This window comes from Sus scrofa, chromosome 13, assembly GCF_000003025.6.
Source record: "Sus scrofa isolate TJ Tabasco breed Duroc chromosome 13, Sscrofa11.1, whole genome shotgun sequence".
NCBI lineage: Eukaryota > Metazoa > Chordata > Mammalia > Artiodactyla > Suidae > Sus > Sus scrofa.
In genome coordinates this window covers 134,878,639-134,903,992 of record NC_010455.5, presented here as the reverse complement: position 1 = coordinate 134,903,992, position 25,354 = coordinate 134,878,639, and the positions used below count along the sequence as shown (strand labels likewise).

At 38.0% G+C, this 25,354-nt stretch overlaps 1 protein-coding gene across 5 annotated transcripts in view; it reads right to left on the bottom strand.

Annotated features, from left to right (window-relative positions):
• Positions 228 to 25,354, bottom strand: part of SNX4 (sorting nexin 4) — a 79,738-nt gene continuing 54,611 nt past the window's right edge. For 2 of the 5 annotated variants that reach the window (XR_002337866.1, XM_021070204.1), the window contains 6 exons: positions 22,554 to 22,619; positions 15,968 to 16,057; positions 13,091 to 13,190; positions 11,549 to 11,694; positions 10,267 to 10,381; positions 5,966 to 7,131 (listed from right to left, as the gene is read on the bottom strand). Coding sequence is in view for 4 of the 5 variants with exons in the window: in XM_021070204.1 (XP_020925863.1) it covers positions 7,084 to 7,131; positions 10,267 to 10,381; positions 11,549 to 11,694; positions 13,091 to 13,190; positions 15,968 to 16,057; positions 22,554 to 22,619 (565 nt within the window). In the remaining variant the exon portion in view is untranslated. Of the gene's footprint in view, positions 2,520 to 5,965; positions 10,156 to 10,266; positions 10,382 to 11,548; positions 11,695 to 13,090; positions 13,191 to 15,967; positions 16,058 to 22,553; positions 22,620 to 25,354 lie in introns of those variants that run through there. The other 3 variants (XM_021070206.1, XM_021070203.1, XM_021070207.1) reach the window with 3 other exon arrangements.

Here is a 25,354-nt window from a genome sequence, read left to right as displayed (position 1 = left end):
GCCGCGGCTCGGATCCCGCGTTGCTGTGGCTGTGGTGTAGGCCAGTGGCTACAGCTCCAATTCGACCCCTAGCCTGGGAACCTCCATATGCCACGGGAAGTGGCTGGAAAAAAGGCAAAAAGACAAAAAAAAAAAAAAAAAAAAGTTTAGGATACAAAACAGCAGCCCCTTGCCCCACTTCTCCCTATTCCACATTCTTCAGCCCCTTCAAATCTTTTTGCCATTTCTTTGGACATTATATTTCATAATAGTGCTTCCGGTGCTATATCTTGATTTATCAAAACATACTGGATGAATATTTGGCTCTCTTTACCTCCCTTCCCAATCAACCACTACGGTGGATAAGCAATCATGTTTGGATAAGCTGACTGTCATGTTTCTTCCATTATTATAATTATGTAAATATTTAAACTTCAGAGCCATGTAGTATATTCTGATTATGATTCACTTCTTGCAAAATATTTTTCTCCTGAATATTTAATAACCTTGTGTTCTTATTGCTTGGTTTTCTGCTATGGCTAAATCATCTCCCTCCAATGGCCTCCAAATATAATACCCCACATCTGTCAAACCTACGCAGAAGTCTACAATGCCAGCTTTTCCCCAGATGTTCTTCCTCCTAGAGCCCTCCAGCGCTGGCTCCCTTCTCAACAGTGCCTCCCTGGGACTCCTTTTGACCTTATCCTGGGCATACCTCTCATCCTCCTATGTTGGCTCTCTTTTTTCCTTATCCTGTTTTCTTGACTTTTGGTCTCTGCTCTGGCTTTGGTGAATCACATCCTCCAACAGCTTCTTGAGAAAGAGTATATAGGAAGAGAATTTTTTGAGACTGAGTATCCAAAAATGTCTTTGTTCTGCCTCACACTTGACAGTTTGGCTGTCAAGCTGGAAATAATTTTTCTTCAGAATTCTGAAGGGATTATTCTATTCTCCTCCTGTATCTAAGAAATTTTGCTACTGGGAAGCCTGCTGTTATTCTGATGGCATTCTTTGTATATTAACTGTTTTCCTCTAAACTTTTACTCATCTGAAATTTCAGGGTAATGTGCAATGGTGGTCTCCTAAGCATATGGAGAAAGAGTTAGGAATAGAGTCTGTCCTTGATACAGACTTTTCGCCAATCTCTCCCCCACCCTTTAACTCCACACCTAATTCCTTCTTACCAGGGTATCTCTTTCCTCCAATTCCTGAGTCTTTGGGATTGTTGTACAAATTAGCTTGCTTCTCATTAGCAGCCAGCTATGGGCACATAAATTTCAGCTGCCACTGTTTTGCTTAGTCAATTAACACGCCTCCAATCTTTTTATCTTCCAAATTTTGTGAACATTTATTGTATGGAGTTTTCTCTTCTGTTCCTTTGTCCTTAATGATACTTTCTTTTTCTTTACTACCATTTTAGAGGAAGTTTGAGATGGTGCAGATAAACCCAAAGATAAATACAGTCTAAATCACTGTAAGAGAAAGTCTTTCACAATATCTAATGAAAGCCTCATTAATGCTGTTATAATTGTATTACTGAATTTCAGTCTTAATTTTTTCATAACTATTATCCACATATTCATCTTTATCATTGAAGTATCACATAAATTTTGCTCTTAATATAAATTTGCAAACTTGAAATTATACTAAGAAGTTGGTATTACCTAAATTTTTATTGGTATAATTGTAAGCTATTGTATATTTTCTAAATAAATGTACCTAAATAGATCTCAGTTTGGCCAGGCCATTGGCTAGTAATATTTCCTGCTATATAAATATATTTTTTATTGAACACTTCACTACTCAAAGTGTAACCAGTAGCACTGACAGAATCTTAGGAGCTTGTTAGAAATGCAGACACTCAGGCTCCACTCTACACTACTAATTATCAGAATGTTTTAACTAGCTCGCCAAGCGATTGTCAAACACATCAAACTTGGAGAACTAGTGCAGTACGTCAGCACAGCCTGCCTCTCACCCATGTTTCCTCTTCCTGTTCCCATTCCCACAAGTACCCAAGACATTTTCCTTTCAAATATCTTAGTTCGAGCATGATGAAAGGTACCCTTTTTATCCTTCCCCATTCGTGTAGATCTGTTCCGAGGCTCTCTCCAGATGTCTGCTCTTCCAAGAGGGAAAAGCCTAGAAAGTAGAGATTCTAGAGCCATGTTCCTTGGGTCCATTTCAACTCTGGCCCTCCTGGTACTAGCTGTGGGGACTTGGGCAAACACATCACTGTGCTGTGCAGGAGTAGTAGTGAGCATTCAATGCATGTTGGCTATATCCTCTGAAAACAAGGCCTTAACAACTGAGTATTCAGCATTTTCTCCTTGTCTTCTGGTGATAGTGCTTCTATCACATATGTGAAAGGGACGGTTTATTCATTTCAATTAGTTCTACCTTCATCTGGGGGTGACTTTATGCATCTGCTGAATCAATATATTCCCCAATTCTTGTGGACTTGGAGCGCCCGCCAGGTGAACACTGCGTTAGAGCTTCAACTATGAGGCATCCATCTGCTTCAGGGTTCAACAAATCCTCTGTGAAAAAGGAGCACAGGGAACAACAGGAGAGGGAGACAGTTGAAGGGAGGTTGAGGTGAAAGCCAGAGGAATTTCAGCACTGCTGGCAGGAGAGGGAAATGGGGACACAGATGGTCTAACAGGCAGTTGTCCAGTGATGGACCTAATTTGCTCAACATTAAGTAGCTGTAGATTTTCCTCCCATGCCCTTTATTAGACTGATTCCTTCTATTTCCTAGTTTGCTCAGAATTTTAAATTATGAATCAGTGTTGAATCTTGTCAAATGCTTTGCCTGCATGTATTGAAATGACCATGAAGTACTTCCTTTATTCTTTTAATAATTATAGCAAATGGCTTTTCATTTTAAACCAACCTTGCATACTGATCATAAACTCTACTAGGTGGTAAAGTATTATGCTCTTTACAGGATTCAATTAGCTAACAATTTAATGTTTTTTGCATCTATGTTCATGATATATATTGATAAGTCACTTTCTTTTCCTGAATTGTCTTTGGCTAGTTCTATTAGGGTAATATTTGTTCTCATTTTTTTTTTAAATGGGAAAAGTATTTCTCTGTTTCTGAAAATTTGTGTAAAATGCTTGCTAGAATTCACCAGTAAATCCACCTGGACCTTGAGTTCTTTTACTAGAAAATTTCTGACAGTAAGTTTCTTCAATATAAGGCTACTTCACATTTATTGTCTCATCCTGAGTTTGTTTTGGTAAGCTATGTCTTTCAAGGGATTTGATGACTTCATCTAATTTAATGGTTTAAAGTTGTCCAGGATATTCTTTACTAGCCTTTAAATGTCTGTAAGGTCTATAATACCCCCTATTTCATTCCCGATAGGGATAATCTGTGTTTTTTCTTTCATCCAGTTTTGCTGATTTCACTCCTTTAGTCTTCTTAAAGAACTGACGTTTGGCTTTGTTAACTCTATTATTTACCTGTTTCAACATCTACTTACTTTAATTTGCTCATTTTCCTCCCTAGTCTCTTCCTTCAAGTATACAAATATACAAAGCTATATAATTTAGAAATCAAGTATGATTCTACCGATTTGGCTTTTTGTTACTTTATTTCTCTGGGTTACTCAACCTTGGAAGAAATTCCTAAATTTTTTTCGGGAAAATTTTTTTAGGAGAATCAGTAAATCCTGCCCTGGATGAGAGTATGCATATAAATCTAAAAAATGATTATAGGAATATAAAAAGCCTTGCATTCCTGTTACGTAACTGTTGGTTTTTCATTCCATTCCAAGCTGGGTGTTTATTCTAAAGATGCTTGATTTTTAAGAACCCTCAGTTCCTGTTTTGGATGCTATGTTGTAATTACCAGTGACTCATTTATCCATACCCAAGTTTTTGGATATAAATGAAAGGTATGACAATTTTTTTTAGGGCCATACCCGCAGCATATGGAAGGTCTTAGGCTAGGGGTTGAGTAGGAGCTACAGCTGCTGGCCGTGGGGATCCAAAAGCCATGTCTGCAACCTACACCACAGCTCACAGCAACATGGGATCCTTAACCCACTGAGTGAGGCCAGGAATCGAACCTGTGTCCTCATGGATACTAGTCAGGTTTGTTACCACTGAGCCATGACAGGAAATCCTTGACTTCACTTAATTTTAATGCTTTGACTACACCAACTATATCACTAGTATACTGTCAAGATAAAATTTTCCTCTGGTACTATTTATTTTTTTGATCTTTTCTAGGGCCACACCAGTGGCATATGGAGGTTCCCACGCTAGGGGTCAAATTGGAGCTGTAGCCGATGGCCTACACCACAGCTCACAGCAACGCCAGATCCTTAACCCACTGAACAAGGCCAGGGATCAAACCCGAAACCTAAAGGTTCCTAGTCAGATTCATTAACCACTGAGCCATGACGGGAACTCCTCCTCTGGTACTATTTATAGTTAATGTAATGAGTATTCTTTCTTTTTTCTTTTTTTTGTCTTTTTGCTATTTCTTTGGGCCACTCCCGCGACATATGGAGGTTCCCAGGCTAGGGGTCGAATCGGAGCTGCAGCCACCTGCCTACGCCAGAGCCACAGCAACGCGGGATCCGAGCCGCGTCTGCGACCTACACCACAGCTCACGGCAACGCCGGATCGTCAACCCACTGAGCAAGGGCAGGGACCGAACCCGCAACCTCATGGTTCCTAGTCGGATTCGTTAACCACTGCGCCACGACGGGAACTCTGAGTATTCTTTCTTTAATTACAGCTTATATATTTTATCTTTTTATATTTATCTTTAAAAATCTAACCCCTCCTTCCTTTAAATAATTCATCTGGGATTCTAATTTTTAAATACTGAAAAGGGTTAACATATATAGATTATTTTCTTTACACTGGATAGTACCAAAACTGATTTCCATCATAAAGTAACTTTAAGAGTTGTTTGTTTTTTTTTTTTTTTTAAAGGACTGACTGTGTTATCAAGTGAAACTTTTCAAAATCAATCCATGAAGAAGTTCCCACTGTGGTGCAGTGGGTTAATGATCTGGCTTGTCTGTGTAGAGGTGCCAGTTCGATCCCCAGACCAGTGCAGTGGGTTAAGGATCTGGCGTTGCCACAGCTCTGGAGTAGGTTGCAGCTCTGGCTTGGATCTGATCCATGGTCTGGAACTTCCACATGCTGTGGGTGCAGCTGGAAAAAAAAAGAGAAAGAAAAAGAGAGAGATTTCTACTTAAATATACATATAATCAAGTGAATATTTGTATATTTCAGAGAAGATAATAAAATACTTTTCTTAGTTCATCTTTTAAACCTGAGGTATCGGAGTTCTAGTCGTGGCACAGCGGAAATGAATCTGAATAGGAACCATGAGATTTTGGGTTCAATCCCTGGCCTTGCTCAGTGGGTTAAGGATCCGGTGTTGCCATGAGCTGTGGTGTAGGTGGCAGACGTGGCTCAGATCTGGGGTTGCTGTGGCTGTGTTGTAGGCCGGTAGCTATAGCTCTGATTGACCCCTAGCCTGGGAACCTCCATATGCCATGCGTGCGGCCCTAAAAAGCAAAAAAAAAAAAAAAAAAAAAAAAAAAAACCCAAAATACCCGAGATATCAATGGCCTTCTCACATTAAGTCAACTAGTAGAAAAGAATCTAACATATTTTACATTTAGTCTAAGGTTAGGCTAGGAGAAAAGGCTTTTGATTTTTAAATGCCAAATGGGAAGTTATTTTGTTTCATGAGCCAAGAGATGACACAATTCAATGGAATGAAATATGTAACTATCAAGATGACTTTTGCTTCTAGAAATTTTCTTTTAAAAAGGTAAAAAAATGTTGAAATCATTTATCATTTCAGCATCTTATTTTTTAAAAATCCAGCATTTTGGCATAAGACAAATTTATACAATTAAACACTTCAAAACATAATATGGCATATATTATTTTCCCACAGGGCATCAGATAATAATTAGTATTTTGTTAAAATAACAATAATCATATGAAAATCAACACAATACTTTATTTATTGTATAAGTTTGGCAAACAGCACAAAAATTCAGCAACATTTTAAACATGTAAAAAAGTCGAATGCTGAACAGTACTGAAAAAATTTTTTTACATAATTAGTAATAATGAGTACACATGTAGGGTCCTGCAAAGCTAGCAAAAAACCAAGGGTGCTTGGCTTCTGAACATATATCACAAAACACACACACAAAACCAATATAATTTATCTTTACAAAAATTACAGCCAAGCAATAAAAAAGAAGGATGTGAATAATGAAGATACTACCACCTACGTTCACTACATATATCTTATACATTGAAATGCTACATCTTGTACCCTGAAATGCCATGTGTAGAGAGCCAAGCAGAGTAAATTTAGGCTCATCACTGAGGTTAAGAATTATTAGAGAATTTAATGCTTGTATGTAACATAATCAATTAAAATTTTCTATATAGCAATTCCTAGATCATAACAATGTATTCCATTATATATCTGAGAAGTTGAGTCTTTATTGGCAGTATAAAATTTTTGACCAGTATCAAAATTCTGGTAAAACACAAATTGAAGGCATTTCCTAGTGTATGCAAATGTCACGGGGGCATTAATGAATGTGGGAGAAATTTTTAGATTTCACACTAAGTTTCTGCTGAGCTTTGTCAAATCAAACAGCTCAACTATAAGGCAAGAAAAAATAACCCCCTATAACAGATTAGTGGGTTTTACCGAATAAAGATAAGAATTCAATTTTAGGAAAAAAACTCCCTACATAAGCAGATCTGAAAGAGTGGCACTGAAACAAACATCTAGAAATTACCTAACATCTTGACATTCAGTCACTGCTTCATAAGCCTGACAAGTTGTTGGTACGTTTTTTCTAATTAACACTTTAGAATCAGCACCAGTACCCAAAACCTCAAATTATACTACTTAATCTTCATTAAAATACATCCTTTTGTGCTATATTAACGTTAACTATAATCAAATTAAAGAAAGTTGAATTTACTCAACTTATATATTTCTGTATATGCTGGGTAGCAACTTAAATTTTTTTTATCTACTTGTGCTTCTGTTTTGGGGCACTTTGATTGAAGAGAAATTCATTACACAGGATTACATCTTGCTAAAGCATTCCTTAGCATTGGTCCAAACTTGAATTCCCTTTAAAAACAAAACAAGCCAAAAAAACTTAAAAATGTGATTTTGGAAGTATTCTGAAAACCCAAGTACTTGGCTTACTGGTGTGCTAAATAAGTTTTACTTTTTGGAATAAATAACAAGTCAAGCAAATATGATACCTTTTCTGGCAACGGCTAGTAAGTCAAATACCTTTTTAAAAAAAGTAACAGAATCATTTGTATGAGTCTATCTTCAAACCAGAGAAAGAAATCCTACAACTTCTTTTGAAAAACTCATTTAATCGTATCACATATTCATACCATTTCTACTTACGGCCAAACAAGTTTTATAATATTTGAAATAAGAGAAAAAACTGAATCTAATAATTATATACTAATTAACAAATTATTAATTTATTAGTCTAATAACTAATTTTTGATAAAAATTAATTAAGTACTAAATTATCAACTCGCTCTCAATGGTTCTGTCAGGCTATTTAGCAAAAAATTAATATGCCATAATAGACCTAATATGCTTAAACAAAAACGCCTGTTTGAAACTGGGGTGAAAAATGAATGTTTGTAAAAATATAACAGTAAAATCTGAGGAAGTGGTAGGAATAAAGGCATATTTTCAATAAACAAGATACATATTCTCTAATAACTGCTAAATTATGGAGAAAGAATATTTTCTTTAATACTCAAACATTAAAGTATGTCAGTATTTATTGAGGCTTTAAACAAACCAAAAAAAATCTTTTCAGCTTTTTTCCTCCTTGATGAACTACAAAAAGAAAAAAACCCCTCAAAAATTCTTTACTATGTCTCAGATTGCCTGGATAAAGTAGTACTAATGGTGTATGCACTGTCAGAAAAGGTAAGATAGAACTCATATGCACTATCCCAGTAAGAAAATCCACAGCACAGCAAATGAAAAAACAAAAACTATACACTAACACGTATAATCCAATTCTGTTTTTGTGGGAAAGAGGAAAAGTGTATATTTTCTAAATGATTGTATATGTATAGTAAGTCTAAAAAGACACACAGGAAGGTGTAACAGTGTTGAGTTTTCAATAAAGGATGTGGGGGAGTTCCTGTCATAGCTAAGCAGTAATGAACCCGACTAGTATCCATGAGGATGTGGGTTCGATCCCTGGCCTCACTCAACGGGTTAAGGATCCAGCGCTGCTGTGAGCTGTGGTGTAGGCTGCAGACACTGCTTGGATCTGGCGTGGCTGTGGTGGAGGCTGGCAGCTGCAGCTCTGATTCGATTCCTAACCTGGGAACTTCCATATGCCTCAGGTGCAGCCCTAAAAACCAAAAAAAAAAAAAAAAGTGAGAGAGATAAAATAGTTTGAAATATATAGTTATCTCCAGTTACCAAAAAAAGGTGATGTTAATCTTTACTTCTCAACTAATTTTAAGTTACTAAAGAAAATAGCACTGTAGATTTGCAAATATAAAAATCCAGTCCATTTGGGAGTTCTCTTCGTGGCTCAGCAGTTAATGAACCCAACTAGGATCCATGAGGATGCGGGTTCAATCCCTGGCCTTGCTCAGTGGGTTAAAGATCCAGTGTTGCCATAAGCTGTGGTGCAGGTCACAGATGCAGCTCAGATCCTGTGCTGCTGTGGCTGTGGTGTAGGCCAGTGGCTACAGCTCCGATTTGACCTCTAGCCTGGGAACCTCCATATGCCAAGGGTGTGGCCATAAAAAGCAAAAAAAAAAAAATTCCAGTTCACTTGGAGAAAAAAAGACATGATGAAACATTATAACACTAAGAAATATAGTTACATACACTCTTATTAATCTCATGTGAATAAACTCATTTGTGATAATTTTTTAGGATACATGAGTAATACTATACAAGTAATATCTGTTTCATTCAGAGATGACATTTTAGCACCCTCAACCACCTCACCCTAAGCAAAGTGTGGGGAAGAAGTCCTTTGAGCCATTATATCACATCTGCATTCTACTGAGGAAAAGAAGCAAACAGGAAAACACAGGAGCTTATTAATGAGTCTTACAGTAATAAAACAAAACCAACTCTACAAACTTTTGTTTTCTGATCTTTCAGACCTTTCAAGATTTAAAAAGGAGATTAGAAAAAAGATTATAAACATGAAGCAGCAGCAGGAGCTGATAGGATGAAAACAGCAGAGATAGAAACACTCTAAACTACAGTGTATTCAATCATGAGCCCTTGCAGACTGACTAGTCATGGTTTTAACTTCTCTTAGGTGACTCCCAAAGATCTACAACATGAAGTAACTCAAATTCATTGAGGCATAACTATGAACTTGGTCCACTGAGTAATATGTGAGTCTGGTGTTTCCAATTCAAAACATCTTCGTTCGCTACGGCTACTGCTGGTCATACAAGTGAAACGGGCTATGCGAGAGATGGTTCTGAGCCAGAAAATCTAAACTTTGGATAAATCAAACCATAAGAATGTTCATATGAATGTGATTTTTTTTTTAAATCTCTTGGAATGTTTTCATAAACATGGGAATCTATCTTACTACACAATTTACTCAGATAATGCATGTAAAATTGCTCAATAAATCGCTGGGAAAGTGTAAAGCACTGGTACTGACTAGCAGTTACACAGGCAGATCTAAGGTTATGAAAAAGAGTCTATGGAATGTTTCATGGTTTTGTTTTTAAAATAGCATTTTAGAAAGATTTCCACCATTGCCCAGATTCTTATTTTAGCCAAAATAAGCTTCTATGTTTGTTATCTTCTACTACAGATATCAGCTACATTAAGGATTTATTCTCACAATAAACCATATCATAACCACATTTTCCCAAAATAATGTTTAAAACTATTTTCCAAAACATACATCACTGTTAGGAATGGTATTTTCCTGCCCTATCCAAGAATGTCATATAACCAAAGTGATGTTGTTAGTACATATTTTCAAATACAAGTTATAAATGAGGCATACAAATTTGGAACTTTAGATGAGTGGAGACTCAGTAATTGATATTTTGGTCATGATACTTCTCTCACAATTAAGTAGAGAAATTGGGAAACATTCTGGAAGAGAAGAATGGGCTTTAAAAATGAAAATGATAAATATTTTAGTCCAAATAAGAGAAAATGATTTCAAAGAAATTTGTAGGCACTTCTAAATATACTTGTACCTTCACTGAAACCAAAACCTACCTTTTTGCACATACTGATCTGCATGACTGCATAGCTTATGAGGGCTTCCTTTAAATCACGGTTCTTTTGTTCTTTGAAGCGTTCAATATCAGCCCAAGCATTTTTGACAAATTCTCTGAAATAAAAGGTATGGTCACTATTATTATTATTTAAATTAAGTGAACTACACATTATAAATTCAAATAACCACTTCTCATTTGAGTTGGGTTTGTATTTGTCTATATAGAGGAAAAAGTTATTGCTTGTAAGACAGCTCTATTTTTCTCTGCCTAAAAATTATAGTGGGAGAAAAAAACAGACAGTCATACATCCTTCTACATTTTAATGATCTCTATTTTGCCACAAGAACTTTAGCTTCGAATTATTCCTATAACACAGATGTAAATGGCTCCCTGAATCAGCTCATAAGCCTAACAGATGCCACACAAAGTTGCCTTCCTGGGGAAACTGGAAAACATACTCTTTTCAACATGATAGATTACATATACTTGCTTTAAATGACAACTGGAGTTTTAAAAATTCTGAGAGGCATTTGTCTTTTTAACTCTAATCATGAATGTTTACTTTGACTTAATGCTAGCAATTCTAAACATTAACAAAACCACCTCAAAATCATTGATATACTCTTGGTCTACCTTAGTCTACTCCATAACAATCAGACGGAAACAACAATAAATAAAAATAAGCCCAAGAGCCATCCACGGCAGATCTTTGAGAACTGAATTTCTCAAATTACTTATGGAATAATCTCATTCCAAGACCTATGCGAGGTATTGGGATACAAAGATGAAAAAGATACAATCATTGACTTTGAAGGGTTTGTAATTAAGCCAGAGACAGTTACACTGCACAACCAACCACCCAATATACAAGTGCCACAAGATAGCGGCATGAAGCAACTGCTCTGTGAGGGTAAGAGAAGACTTCACAAGAGCAGTAACCCAGGAGCTGGGCACCGAACGATCAGGTTTATGAGTGACAGAAAAAGGCAGAGGGAACACACAACAGATAGAAATCACAGAAAGTGCAGAAAAATAATATTATGAAGCTCAAATGCTTTCTTCTTCCTCTTTCCCATACTCTAAAACAACCGTTTCTACATAACATAATTTCTGATTATTCAAATTTCAAAGGAATTCAATTACTGCATTTTAGAAGAACAGGCCATATCAAGGGACCCTGATAAAGATGGGAATGGTTATAAACAATCTGCCACACAGTCTACAGGTCTTTCTGTTTTTTTAAACAGGTCTCACTATGTTAAAGATCTCAGCGTTTTTACCTCCCTTCCAGATTTTTAGACTTAAGCTGTTGCTCTCCTTCATTTATTTGTTCTTCTAGCACCTTTATTCTGGCTTCTCTCTGCTCTGGAGTTTCTTGACCAAAGAGCTTGGTAGTCATCCCTTTCAAAGAAAATGTTCTCACGGTCTAAAATGAAATAGAAACAGATGAATGGATAAAGAGCATGTTTACACTGAAATATTACTCAGCCTTAAAAAAGAAGGAAATTCTGATACATGCTACAACGTGGATGAACCTTGAGGACACTGTGCTAAATGAAATAAGCCAGTCACAAAAAGACAAATACTGTATGAGTCTATTTAAATGAGGTATCCAGATCAGTGAAATTCATAGATACAGAGTAGAATGGTGGCTGCCAGGGGCTAAGTGGAAAGGAAAATTGATAGTTGGTATTTAAAAGGTACAGAGTATCAATTTTACAAGATGAAAAGAGTTCTGCAGGTTAGTTCCACAACAAAGTAAATGTAACTACTACAGAACTTTACCACTAAAGATGGTTAAAATAATAAATGTCGTGTTATGTATATTTTACCACAATTAAAAGCTGTGTTTTTTTTTAAACGAGAAAATAGCCATTTCCCCCCTAGCTCAGAAGGAAGCACCACAAGGCTTAACATCAGCAGGCTACTAAAGAAACTACTTAAAATCTGCTTAACTCACACTAAAACTTGGGTATCAATTAATAAAACAGGATACCAGGATGCCTAAACCCAAGCTTCAAGTTTTACTGCTTTGACACTTACTCATTCTCTTGGGTTCACTGAACGGAAACACTGATATTTCCCATGTAGGAGCAGAGACCCAATGCTCTGAAAATGGACTGGGACTTTCCCCTGGGTTTTAAAAATAAATCAAGCCAGCATATACCTGTTTCATGGTCAAAGTTCTTTTCATGGTCAAATCCATGACTTTTGTACATGTAGCAAGTGGGTAGCTTGTTAACCATGAAATGACTTACAAATAAATGGTAGCACTGTCACTGCTTCATTACTTCCAGATTGTATGCTCTTACCATAACAGCTAATTTATTCCAATGAAACAGCTGGACAGGACAAAGCTGATTACAAAAATGACCTAAGTCTAAATACAATAAGATATGGAATTTCTTCACCAGTACTCATTGTAAGTATTCGAGAAAAAAGTACACAAAAAGCTCCTTATTAGGAGAGAGGCACCGATTCTAAGATAGTAAAGCTTTTCAAAGTTAACTAAAATTTCTATAATATACTTGGTAAAATTAAACTTGAAAAAAGTCATTATTTCAATCGCAAGGAATAATGTCTGTTCACCTGACTTAATCAGAAATGACATGATTTTTATTATACAAAGCAATGTGCAAAATTTCTTATAATAATCTATAATACATTTGTTAATGTCTTGCATACTTTTATATCAAGATCACAACCAAAATAATAAAGTTATCCACAAATTATTCCCTTGTAAAAGCTAAAGGCATTCTGCAGCCCATTCCACTTAAGATTTGCTATAATAATACCAAAGCCCTAAATGGAAAACCACTCACCCCAGTTGCCAGTTCCTCACATTGCTGCTTCTTGGATGCTAAGTCCTGAGCAGCCATTTCCAAGTCATACTGCATAAGTTCATGTTTCCTGCACACAGCCCTAGGAATGCAAAAAAGTGCTGCCATTCAGTTTTTGTGGCTTCTCTATTAACATGTTAAAACTTTTTCGACAGTAAAGGGGAGGCATTGTGAAGGGCCAGAACTTTTATACCCAGATTTTTGAGTTCAAAATTTAGTAGCTCAACATTAAAAATTTAATCTAGCAGAACCTAAGCATAAAAACTTTATTTATTACCCTTTTTACAGCCGCATCCATGGCATCTGGAAGTTCCCGAGCTAGGAGGTGAATCGGGGCTACAGCTTCCAGCCTACACCAGAGCACAGCCACGCCAGATCCAAGCCACATCTGCGCCATAGCTTGAAGCAACACCAGACCCTTAAACCACTGAGCGAGGCCAGGGATTAAACCCCCATCCTCATGGATACTAGTAGGGTTCTTAAACTGCTGAGCCACAATGGGAACTCCTTGTTTTAATAAAAACTACATACTTAAAAAAACAAAAAAGGTTGTCTTCCAGATACCCGCAACATTTTTTTCAATAAACATACTATTATCACATATATTAAAAAAAAAAAATCTTTTGGGAGTTCCTATTGTGGTTCAGTGGGTTAAAAACCCAAGTAGAATCTATGAGGATGTGGGTTCAATCCCTAACCTCGCTCAGTGGATCAAGGATCCAGCACTGCCACAAGGTGCGGCACAGGTTGCTGATACAACTTGGATCCTGTAGTGCTGTGTGCTGTGGCTGGCAGCTGTGGCTCTGATTTGGCCCCTAGCCTGGGTGGGAACTTCCGTATGCCACAGGTATGGTCCTAAAAATTAAAAAAAAAAAAATCTTTTGTATAACATAAGGACTAATGCTATAATCTCACATAACTGAGTATTGTTTAAGAAGATATTTCAAATTTTTTTTTGTTTAGACTATTTGTTATTGTCATAAAAGTAATCCATAGTCACTAAAAAAAAAAAGTTTCTAATACAGGAATACAAAAAATAAAAATTTCAAGAACCCCCTCTTCTCCCTAGTCCTGCTATCTAGACACAATTCATGTTAACATATGACGTATATCATTCCAGACATTAATTAGGCATTAACAAATACACATATCCAGAGCTCCCGTTGTGGCTCAGTGGTTAACAAATCTGACTAGGAGCCATAAGGTTTTGGGTTCAATCCCTGGCCTCACTTAGTGGGTTAAGGATCCGGCGTTGCCGTTAGCTGTGGTGTAGGTCGCAGACGAGGCTCGGATCCCGCATTGCTGTGGCTCTGGTGTAGGCTGGTGGCTACAGCTCCGATTAGACCCCTAGCCTGTTAACCTCCATACGCCTCGGATGCAGCCCCAGAAAAGACAAAACGATAATAAATAAATAATACACACATCCACATATCCTCTGTAATTTTACCTTTTTTTTGGTCCTTGGCATAATCAAAGTTCTCAGGCTAGGGGTCTAATCGGAGCTACAGCTGCTGGCCTACGCCACAGCCAGAGCAATGCCAGATCTGAGCCACATTTGTGACCTACACCACAGCTCAGAGCAACGCCAGATCCTTAACCCACTGAGCAAGGCCAGCGATCAAACCCACAACCTCATGGTTCCAGGTCAGATTCGTTTCTGCTACACCACAAAGGGAACTCCCAAATCTTTTTGCACGATAGGTAGGTTTCTGTATCAATACACATTCATCTTTTCTATAATTTTTAAGAGCTGCAGAGAATTCCACCACGTTTAGCAACTTTCTTTTGCTTGGTAACTTAAAAATATCTTGGTTTAACTTTTTACTACTCAAAGCTCTAGCAGGAAAAAGGCTAACAATGTGATGTTTTCATACAGGTACTAAACAGCTAAAGGAATATTGCTTCTGTTTTATCAACAGAATTCTTATACTGATTTTAAAAGTGATAGGAAAACGCACCATTTTTCTAAACTGGACAATCTCCCAGAGAATTGTTTGGCTCTGCAGGTGATACCATAAAAACAGAAGACAAAGTCCTGATATTAAGAAGTTTTACAACCTCACAAAGAGCTAAAGTATGCAGGTATGTAAAAAAATTACAGAATTTAAATAACATATAACCTAGTGACAGATCGTGCTACACATATTCAATCTGTAGTTTGCTTTTGATCTTCAAACGGGAAAAAGCAGAAAGAGCAACATACAGACAGATCTGAAGTCTGAGACTGATAACAGGTTTTATCAATATAATGTGTGTCAAGTACAGGGCTCAATCTTAAATCTCTATGTCTAGCACTGGGCAACACACAGGAATAGAATGAAACCTTATTCAATACCCAGGGGAATGAATTCATTTAAAAAGTACCTTTCAGGAGATCCTGTAGTGGCTCAGCAATTAACAAACCTGACTAGTATCCATGAAGATGCAGGTTTGATCCTTCGCCTTGATCAGTGAGTTAAAGGATCTCACGTTTCCATAAGCTATGGTATAGGTCATAGACTCTGCTCAGATCCTGCGCTGCTGTGGCTATGGCACAGGCCAGCGGCTATAGCTTCGAATGGATCCCTAGCCTGGGAACCTCCATATGCCATGGGTGCAGCCCTAAAAAGAAAAAAAAAAAAAAAAAAAAAAAGCCACCTTACAAATTCCCCTGCGGCACAGCAGGTTAAAGATCTGGCATTGTCATGGCAGCAGCTCATGTTGTCGCTGTGGCACAGGTTCAATCCCTGGCCCAGGAAATTCCACATGCTGTGGGGCCTAAATAAATAAATAAGTCACCTTACTATATTAACTCTGGAGTAGCACATGAAGAGTGGTGACCCGCCACAGGGCTGCATCTGGAACATGTATTATACTTACCTCAGTGCTTCTGCATAAAAAAGATACTCCTTTAACTGATCTGCATAATGTTCTTCATCTTCTAAAATGTCATCAATAGAAGATGCATACCTGTTTAAAAAAACATTGCACAGAATAACTTTCATTAAAACACAAAATATTAATATTCTAAAGAAGGGCTATTGAAAGCATGATCCATAGACCATTTACTTACTACCCATCAGTGACAAAAGTAAATACAGAAAGTAAGAATAAGCATTTAGAAACATTTATAACAATATCTTCTTCTATGGTAATCTTTATTTGGGGGCAGGTGGTGGTGGCAAGAAAAGGCTGCAGCTGTGGCATGAGGAAGTTCCATGGCCAGGTATTGGACCCATGCCACAGCAGGGATAATGCCAGATCCTTACCCCGCTGAGCCACCAAGGAACTCCAGCAATCGTTGATTACCATGACAATTTATTGAATTCTACAAAATGTTTTGATCAGCAAGGGCTTAGAAATTCTTTTTTTTTTTTTTTTTTTTGCTTTTTAGGGCTGCACCTACAGCATATGAAAATCCTCAGGCTAGGGGCTGAATCGGAGCTGCAGTTGCTGGGCCTATGCCACAGCCAGAGCAATGCCAGATCCAAGCTGAGGCTGCAACCTACACTACAGCTTACAGCAACACTAGATCCTTTAACCCACTGAGCGGGGCCAGAGATTGAACCCACATCCTGAAGGATACTGTTGGGGTTTGTTACCACTGAGCCACAATGGGAACTCCTTAGTGTTGTTTTTTTTTTTTTAATCTTTCTTTTTTCTTTTTCTTTTTTTTTTTTTTTTTGTTTGTTTGTTTGTGGTTTTTTTTGCCATTTCTAGGGCCGCTCCCGTGGCATATGGAGGTTCCCAGGCTAGGGGTCGAATCGAAGCTGTAGCCACCGGCCTACACCAGAGCCACAGCAACGTGGGATCTGAGCCGAGTCTGCAACCTACACCACAGCTCAAAGCAACGCCGGATCCTTAACCCACTGAGCGAGGCCAGGGATCGAATCCGCAGCCTCATGGTTCCCAGTCGGATTCGTTAACCACTGAACCACAATGGGAACTCCCCTAGAAATCTTTCTTAAAGTAGCTTAAGAAACACTTGAACATCTCTGGTTCAAAGATACTATAAAAAGGGTTACAAAACCTGTAGAAAGACTAAGAGTTTAGTATAACTGGCAAATAAATATAGTAATGCCAAAAAGCTACAAAAAGTCAAGCAAAAAAAGATTATAGAAAAATTTAGAAGTCTTATTTTATTCTAATCCCCAATAACAACCTTTGCTTTGGTCTAGACGACTCCTTTATTGTCATCCCAGTCTTGTTCCTTGCATAGAAATGTGATGGCTCTCCACATTGCTTCTCCAAATCCTACAACACACACCTCAATACCTCTAGAAATCTTCCCAGACTTCTTTAGTCCTTATTCATCACTCTACTTCTGATCTCATCAACAACTGAGAACTTAGGAGCTCCCACTGTGGTGCAATGGGATTAGCAATGTGTCTGTGGGGTGGGACGCAGGTTCAACCACTGGCCTGAAATAGTGGTTTAAGGATCTGGTGTTGCTGCAGCTATGGTGTAGGTCATAACTATGGCTCGGATCTGAACCCTGGCCTATCAACTCCATATGCCATGCGGGAGACCAAAAAAGAACAAAAGGAAAAGAGAAAAAAAATTGAGAAAAATTTTATTGAAGAAATGTCTCTTGCGTTGGTTTTCTCTCATCACATTATAAGTTCCCTAAGGACATGGGCTATGTCATTTACTACATCTTCAAGGTATAATAAACATATTATATCTTTATATGGCATTACTGTATGGTATAATAAGCATATCCTCCTTTCAAATTAATTCTGATTCCTTAGCATGGGCATATAAGAAAAATATACTTTTATGTCTCTAAGTCTGCTTCACACAGACAAGTGAACAAGTTAATTGAAGTTTTAAAAACAAACATAAAACCTATGATAAGGTTCACTGGAAACTTGTGTGCTTATAGGATTTATAAGAGTAGATAAAGAATGTATTCTGGGAGTTCCCATCGTGGTTCAGTGGAAATGAATCTGACTAGCATGCGTGAGGACACAGCTTCAATCCCTGGCCTTGCTCAGTGGGTTAAAGATCCAGTGTTGCCATGGGAGCTGAGGTGTAAGTCACAGATGTGGCTCAGATCCTGCATTGCTGTGGCTGTGGTGTAGGCCGGCAGCTACAGCTCTGATTGGACCCCTAGTTTGGGAACCTCCATAAGCCATGGGTGGGGCCCTAGAAGGACCAAAAAAAAAAAGTATTCCATCAACATAAATCTACATTTGTTAGGATGTGGAACTTCTCCTACGTGACTGAAAAAAAATTTTTTTTTATGGCCACACTCATGGCACATGGATGTTCCCAGGTTAGGGTTGCAGCCGCGGCATTGCCAGATACTTTAAACCCATTGTACTGAGCCGGGGATTGAACCCTCACGTCCACAGCGACCCAAGCCTCTGCAGTCAGATTCTTAACCCACTGTGCCACAGCAGGAACTCCCTGAAAAAAGTCTTGAGAATCATAGTTAAGAGTAGGAAAAACTTCTTTTACTTAATGAATCTATGATTCTAGAAAAGTTAATGGTAAGAAAACAAAAAAGAGGTACTATAGGGCTGGTGGCTTAAAGATAGAAAACAGTGTAGGGGTTAGCAATACATCTTGGGTAGAAAAGGGTAAGTGGTAAAGGTTTTTTTAACTGTCATACTAAAATTAATTTTTTTAATATTTTAAATAAACCAAATGAAGGGACAATCCTAAATCCGTGTAGATACTGAAAATGTTACGTCAAAAGAATGCAGGAAGACTTCTTAATAAAATGATTGAAAAGTGGCTGGTCAGCAAAAAATAGTATTTAGGTAAAACAAACGTATTTTTGCCTTTTTATTATTCAGTTGCAGAACTTTATATATTACAGTCTGCGGCTTGCCTCTTCATTATCTTAATGATATGTTTTCGTATGTGTGGTAAAAGATCATGTAAAATTCACCTTTTTTTTTTTTCTAAACAATTTTTTGGTGTGTAGTTTAGTGGCATTAAGTATATTCATGGAGTCCCCATCGTGGCTCAGTGGTTAATGAATCTGACTAGGAACCATGAGGTTGCGGGTTCGATCCCTGGCCTTGCTCAGTGGGTTAAGGATCCGGCGTTGCCGTGAGCTGTGGTATAGGTTGCAGACGTGGCTCAGATCCCGCATTGCTGTGGCTCTGGCATAGGCCTGTGGCTACAGCTCCGAATGGACCCCTAGCCTGGGAACCTCCATATGCCAAGGGAGCGGCCCTAGAAAAGACAAAAAGACAAAAAAAAAAAAAAAAAAAGTATATTCATGTAGTTGGGCAACCATCACTACCATCCATTTCCAGAACTTCTTCATCTTCCCCAACTGAAACTGTACTCCCACATTCCTTCTACTTCCAGTGATATCTTTTGATAAGCAATCTTTAAAGAAATTTTTTTTAAATTTTAAATGGTTTTTATTTTTTTCCATTATGGCTGGTTCACAGTGTTCTGTCAATTTTCTACTGTACAGCAAGGTGACCCAGTCACACATACATATATACATTCTTTTTTCTCACATTATCATGCTCCATCATAAGTAACTAGACATAGTTTCCAATGCTATACAGCAGGATCTCATTGCTTATCCATTCCAAAGGCAACAGTTTGCATCTATGAACCCTAGATTCCCAGTCCATCCCACTCCCTCCCCCTCGGCAAACTCAAGTCTATTCTCCAAGTCCATGAGTTTCTTTTCTGTGGAAAGGTTCATTTGTACAGTATATTAGATTCCAGATATAAGTGATATCATATGGTATTTGTTTTTCTCTTTCCGACTTACTTAGTATGAGACTCTCTAGTTCCACTCGATAAGCAAAACTTTTAATTCTGATCAAAAGCAATTTAGCATTTAAAAAATATTTTTTTTCTTTTCATTTCCTCTTTAACAAATCTTTCTTTTCTCAAAGGTTGCAACAATATTCCCCAGTGTTTTTCTACCAAAAGCTATCATTTTAGCTTTTACGTTTATGTATATGATCCTTTATGTAAAGTGTGAGATATGGCTCAAGGTTCATTTTTTTCCATGAACACAGCCAGTTATTTCAGAACTATTTCTTGAAATGAACTATATAAATGTAGATCTATTTCGGACTTTATCCTGCTCCATTGATCTGTTTATCTCAATGCTTCTTGATAAGTATAGCTTTTATGGTAAGTCCTTTAATCAAGAAATATATTCCAGGTTTTTTAAGATTGCTTTGGCTACTCTACATCCTTTGAATTTTCATATAAATTTTAGAATGAGCCTATCAATTTCTACTAATAAGTCACTAGAGAGTTCCTGCTATGACACAGTGAGTTAAAAATATGGGATTGTTACTGCAGCAGCTCAAGTCGATGCTGTGGTATGGATTAGATCCCTGACCTGGGAACTTCCACATGCCTCAGGTGTGGCTAAAAGAAAAAGTCACTAGAGTTTTGACTGGGACTGCAATTTAGGAAAAACGGTCGTATTAACCTGAGTCTTCTAATCCATGAACATAGTTTAATCTTGCCATTTATTTTATTTTATCTTATTGCTCTTTAGGACCATGCCTGCAGCATATGAAGTTCCCAGGCTAGACGTCAAATTGGAGCTATGGCTGCCAGCCTACGCCACAGCCACAGTAACTCAGGATCTTAGGCGAGTCTGAAACCTATACCAGAGCTCATGGCAATGCGGGATCCTTAACCCGCTGAGCGAGGCCAGGAATCTCATGGATACTAGTCGGATTCATTTCCATTGCACCACAACAGGAACTCCATCTCCATAATCTCGTCATTTATTTAGGTCTATATTTTCTCAGCAATGGTTATATATAGTTTTCAGTGTAGAGGTCTTTCACATATTTTATTAAATTTCATTAAATTTATTTTATTAAGTACTTTAAATATCCTATTTTGATGCTACCATAAATAGCATTTTAAAGTTTTTATTTTCCAGGGAGTTCCCTGGTGGCTTATTAGGTTGAGGAACCAGCACTGTCACTGTTGTGGCTTGGGTCACTGCCCTGGTACTGGTTTGATCCCTGGCTGAGGAACTTCCACATGTTGTGGGCGAGGCCAAAAGAAATTTTTTATTTTCCAATTGTTGCTAGTATGTAAAGACAATTGGTTTTTTTTATTGTGTATCATGCATTCTTACTAAATTGTTGGTTCTATTACTCTTATGGTTGACTATGATTTTTTATGTAAAAGATCCTGTTAACCGCAAAAAAAAAGTTACTTCTTCCTAAGAAGTAGGCCTTTTATTTGATATTCTTGTCTCACGCATTGACCAAGACCTCTGCTACCACTTTTAACAGTAGTGGTGGGAGCAACCTTGCCCTGTTCCTGATTTTAGGAGAAAGTGTCAATATCTCACTATTAAATCCAATATTAACTGCAAGTTTTAGACTGAGGAAATTATTTTTGTTTTTTTATGGCCACACCCACAGCATATGGAGGTTCCCAGGCTAGGGGTTGAATGGAGCTACAGCTGCTGGCCTACACCACAGCCACAGCAATGCAGGATCCGAGCTGCATCTGCAACCTACACCACAGCTCATAGCAACACCAGATCCTTAACCCACTGAGAGAGGTCAGGGATCAAACCTGCAACCTATACTACAGCTCACAGCAACAGCAGATCCTTAACCCACTGAGAGAGGCCAGGGATCAAACCCACAACCTCATGGTTCCTAGTCAGATTTGTTTCCACTGCACCACGACAGCAACTCCTGAGGAAATTCTTTATTTTTTTAGGGCCGCAACTACAGTATATGAAAGGTCCCAGGCTAGGGACTGAATCAGAGCTGCACCTGCTAGCCTATGCCATAGCCGCAGCAATGCCAGATCCAAGCCACATCTGCAACCTACACTGCAGCTTGCAGAAACACTGGATCCTTAATCCACTGAGCGAGGCTAGGAATCAAACCCACATCCTCATGGATACTAGTTGAGTTCTTAACCTGCTGAGCTACAACAAGAACTCTGGAAATTCTTTATATTCCTAGTTTGATGAGAATATTTACCATGAGTGGATGTTGAAATGCCTTTTCAACATGCACTTAAATGAACAAATGAGTTTTCTTCTTTACTGTGCTAACACATGAACTGAGCTGATTGATTTCTAAACGTTAACCTTGCATTCCAGAGATAAACTTCACGTCAAATCTGTACACTCAGAGCACAATGTAAATGCGACTAACATTTCACAACTAAACATTACCTTGGGTTTTATTTTTTTTGTCTTTTTTTTTGCTATTTCTTGGGCTGCTCCCGCGGCATATGGAGGTTCCCAGGCTAGGGGTCTAATCGGAGCTGTAGCCACCAGCCTACGCCACAGCCACAGCAACGCGGGATCCAAGCCGCGTCTGCAACCTACACCACAGCTCACGGCAACGCCGGATCTTTTAACCCACTGAGCAAGGGCAGGGACCGAACCTGCAACCTCATGGTTCCTAGTCGGATTCGTTAACCACTGCGCCACGACGGGAACTCCTACTTGGGTTTTACTTTAAATTCTCTGGGTACTTACACATCCATATGATGACCAGCACTCTGTAGTCCATCACCCATTTCTTTTTCTATGGCACTCCACTCACTAAGAAGAAAAAGATAAAACCGAAAACATCATGAACTAGATATGGAATGTTATTAAATGGAACCTTTTTCAAGGTGTTTTCCTAGCTAGCTTTAAACAATGTATAGGATCTGTGTTTGGATTTATTTTTTGTAATTCAAAGAATGCTCCTTTCCCCTGAAGTTTAACAACTAAACACAAGTGAAGGCTTTAAAATGTTAGTTTGAAAGTTTATATCTGTACTGTTAAGCGTAAAGTAAATACCATATAAAACAGCTTCTGGGACTTCTCTTGTGGCACAGCAGGCTTAGGATCTGGCACTGTCACTGCAGCAGCTTGGGTCGCTACTGCAACAAGGGTTCAATCTCTAGCCTGGGAACTTCCACATACCATAGGCATGACCAAAAAAAAAAAAAAAACCTCGAAAAGAAAATCCCCCCCCAAAACAAAACAGCTTCTGCTTATAGACAATCTTCTCAGCTGGGATGCCTATTTAAATCAACTGTTGGAGCTTTTAGAAACTATGAATGCTGGCCCTGCTCTTGATCTATTAATCAAAATCTCTGGGATAGAAATAAGACGTATTTTTATTTTTTTGCTTTTTAGGGCCACACCCGAGGCATATGGAGGTTCCCAGGCTAGGGGTCCAATCGGAGCTACAGCCACCAGCCTATACCACAGCCACAGCAACGCGGGATCCAAATCGTGTCTGTAACCTACACCACAGCTCATGACAACACTGGATCCTTAACCCACTGACCAAGGCCAGGAATTGAACCCGAAACCTCATGGTTTCAGGTCGGATTCCTTTCCAATGCACCACAACAGGAACTCCCTCACATGTATTTTTAAATACTACATGAGGAGTTCCCCTGTAGTCAGTGAGTTAATGACCCAGCATTGTCATTACTGTGGTTCGAGTCACTGCTGTGGCAGGGGTTCAATCCCTGGTCCAGGAACTTCCACGTGCCATGGGCACAGCCAAAAAAATGAAATACCACATGGATGATTCTATTAAACACACATGATCACTATCTCAATAGGTACAGAAAAAGACAACTGTAGAGAAACATTAGGTGCACGTAAAACTTCAATAACTTGCATTACAGTTGCATGAGAACGTCTGCTAGAACCACAGATCATTTTGTTGTCATTTCTGTGAAGTGCTTGAAATAAAAATTCTTTTTATGGAAGATGTATATGTATATTATAGTAAATGGAGAAAAATCCATAATCCTAAATACCAAGAGGTGACATAATTTAATATATTTCTAATTCTTTTTATTTACTCATTTCAATATGGTTGAGAGATCATACAGTATATGCAATTTTGTACCATGGTTTTCCCATTAATAGTATTTCCCCACACTATTAAAAATAATTTGTTCTCAGCATAGTTTCAGATGGCAACTCATAATTTTTTAACCACTTTCCTGACCACTCGAGATTGTTTCCAACTTCTGCTATGCAAAGAATATAAATACCCTCAATCACACATATCATAAAAGGACAAAATTTAAACACTATGATTTTGTTAACCTGTTATTTTTATATACTATTCTTGAAATATCAGATTATATGCTTATATTAGCAGAGGAAAAACTTCACAATTTTTTTAATTGTCAAGAGAGGAAAACAAACAAAATAAACATAACTCCTGACAATTTTCTTCACTCACATCTTTATTCTCAAAATAGTAACAGCAACAGTTAATCTTTTTTTAGGGCCTTACTGTTTACAAAATGGATTTTTAACAACTCTAGTTATATTATCTACAATAAAGCTACACTTTCAATGCCTACGAGACAATTCTACTTTTACATACCTCTGTTACTTCAAATTCAACATACCCAAAGCCCAGTTCTTCACATGAAAAACAGTCTATGGGTTTTGGCAGATTACAGGCATAACCAGTCAAATGTGTAATGTATCAATCAGTTAATGCAGCTGAAGGTCATGTTAACAGAATTCAAACAGATGGTCCAGATCAACTGTCTACTGGATGTTTCACAGGTATTTCATCCATCTAATCTTTGAGCACCTTTTTATGTACTAATAAGTAAGGTCAATATAACTAAATTTAACTCTTATTTACAGAATAAGACTAAAAACTAGTTTAAGAAATGTACTTACACTTTATCTATTTATTTCTATTAAGTAGTTTAGTGCCTGATAAATAATTGACATTTCTAGGTTGTAGGCACAATGAAAGTGTGAAATGATCAATGAACTAATAAACGTGGAGGGAAATATGCACTGGGGTCTATGTATCAGCCACTATTAAGCACAAGCCCTCTGGCCTCCAGATATGGTCTAACCCTTACTATTCAAATTGCGGTCTGGGAACTTAGAAATGCAGACTGGCAGGACTCATTCTAGCTCTACTAATTCAGAATATTCATTTTAACAGTTCTCAGGTAACCTACATGTCCATTATAATCTAAGAAGCACTAGCTAAACAAAAGGTTCTAACTGGGGTCCAGGTATATGTCTAGGATTGAAAACAGAAAATGTTAACCAGTTTAGTGGGCACAGTAGTGATCCATTTATGAGGAACTATTAAAGTGTAGAAGGATTGAGGAGCTCCTGTTGGCTCAGGGGAAACAAACGTGACTAGCATTCATGAGGACACAGGTTCGATCCCTGGCCTCACTCGACGGGTTAAGGATCCGGCGTTGCCATAAACTGTGGTGTAGGTCGCAGATTTGGCTTGGATCTGGTGTTGCTGTGGCTGTGGTACAGGCCAGCAGCTGCAG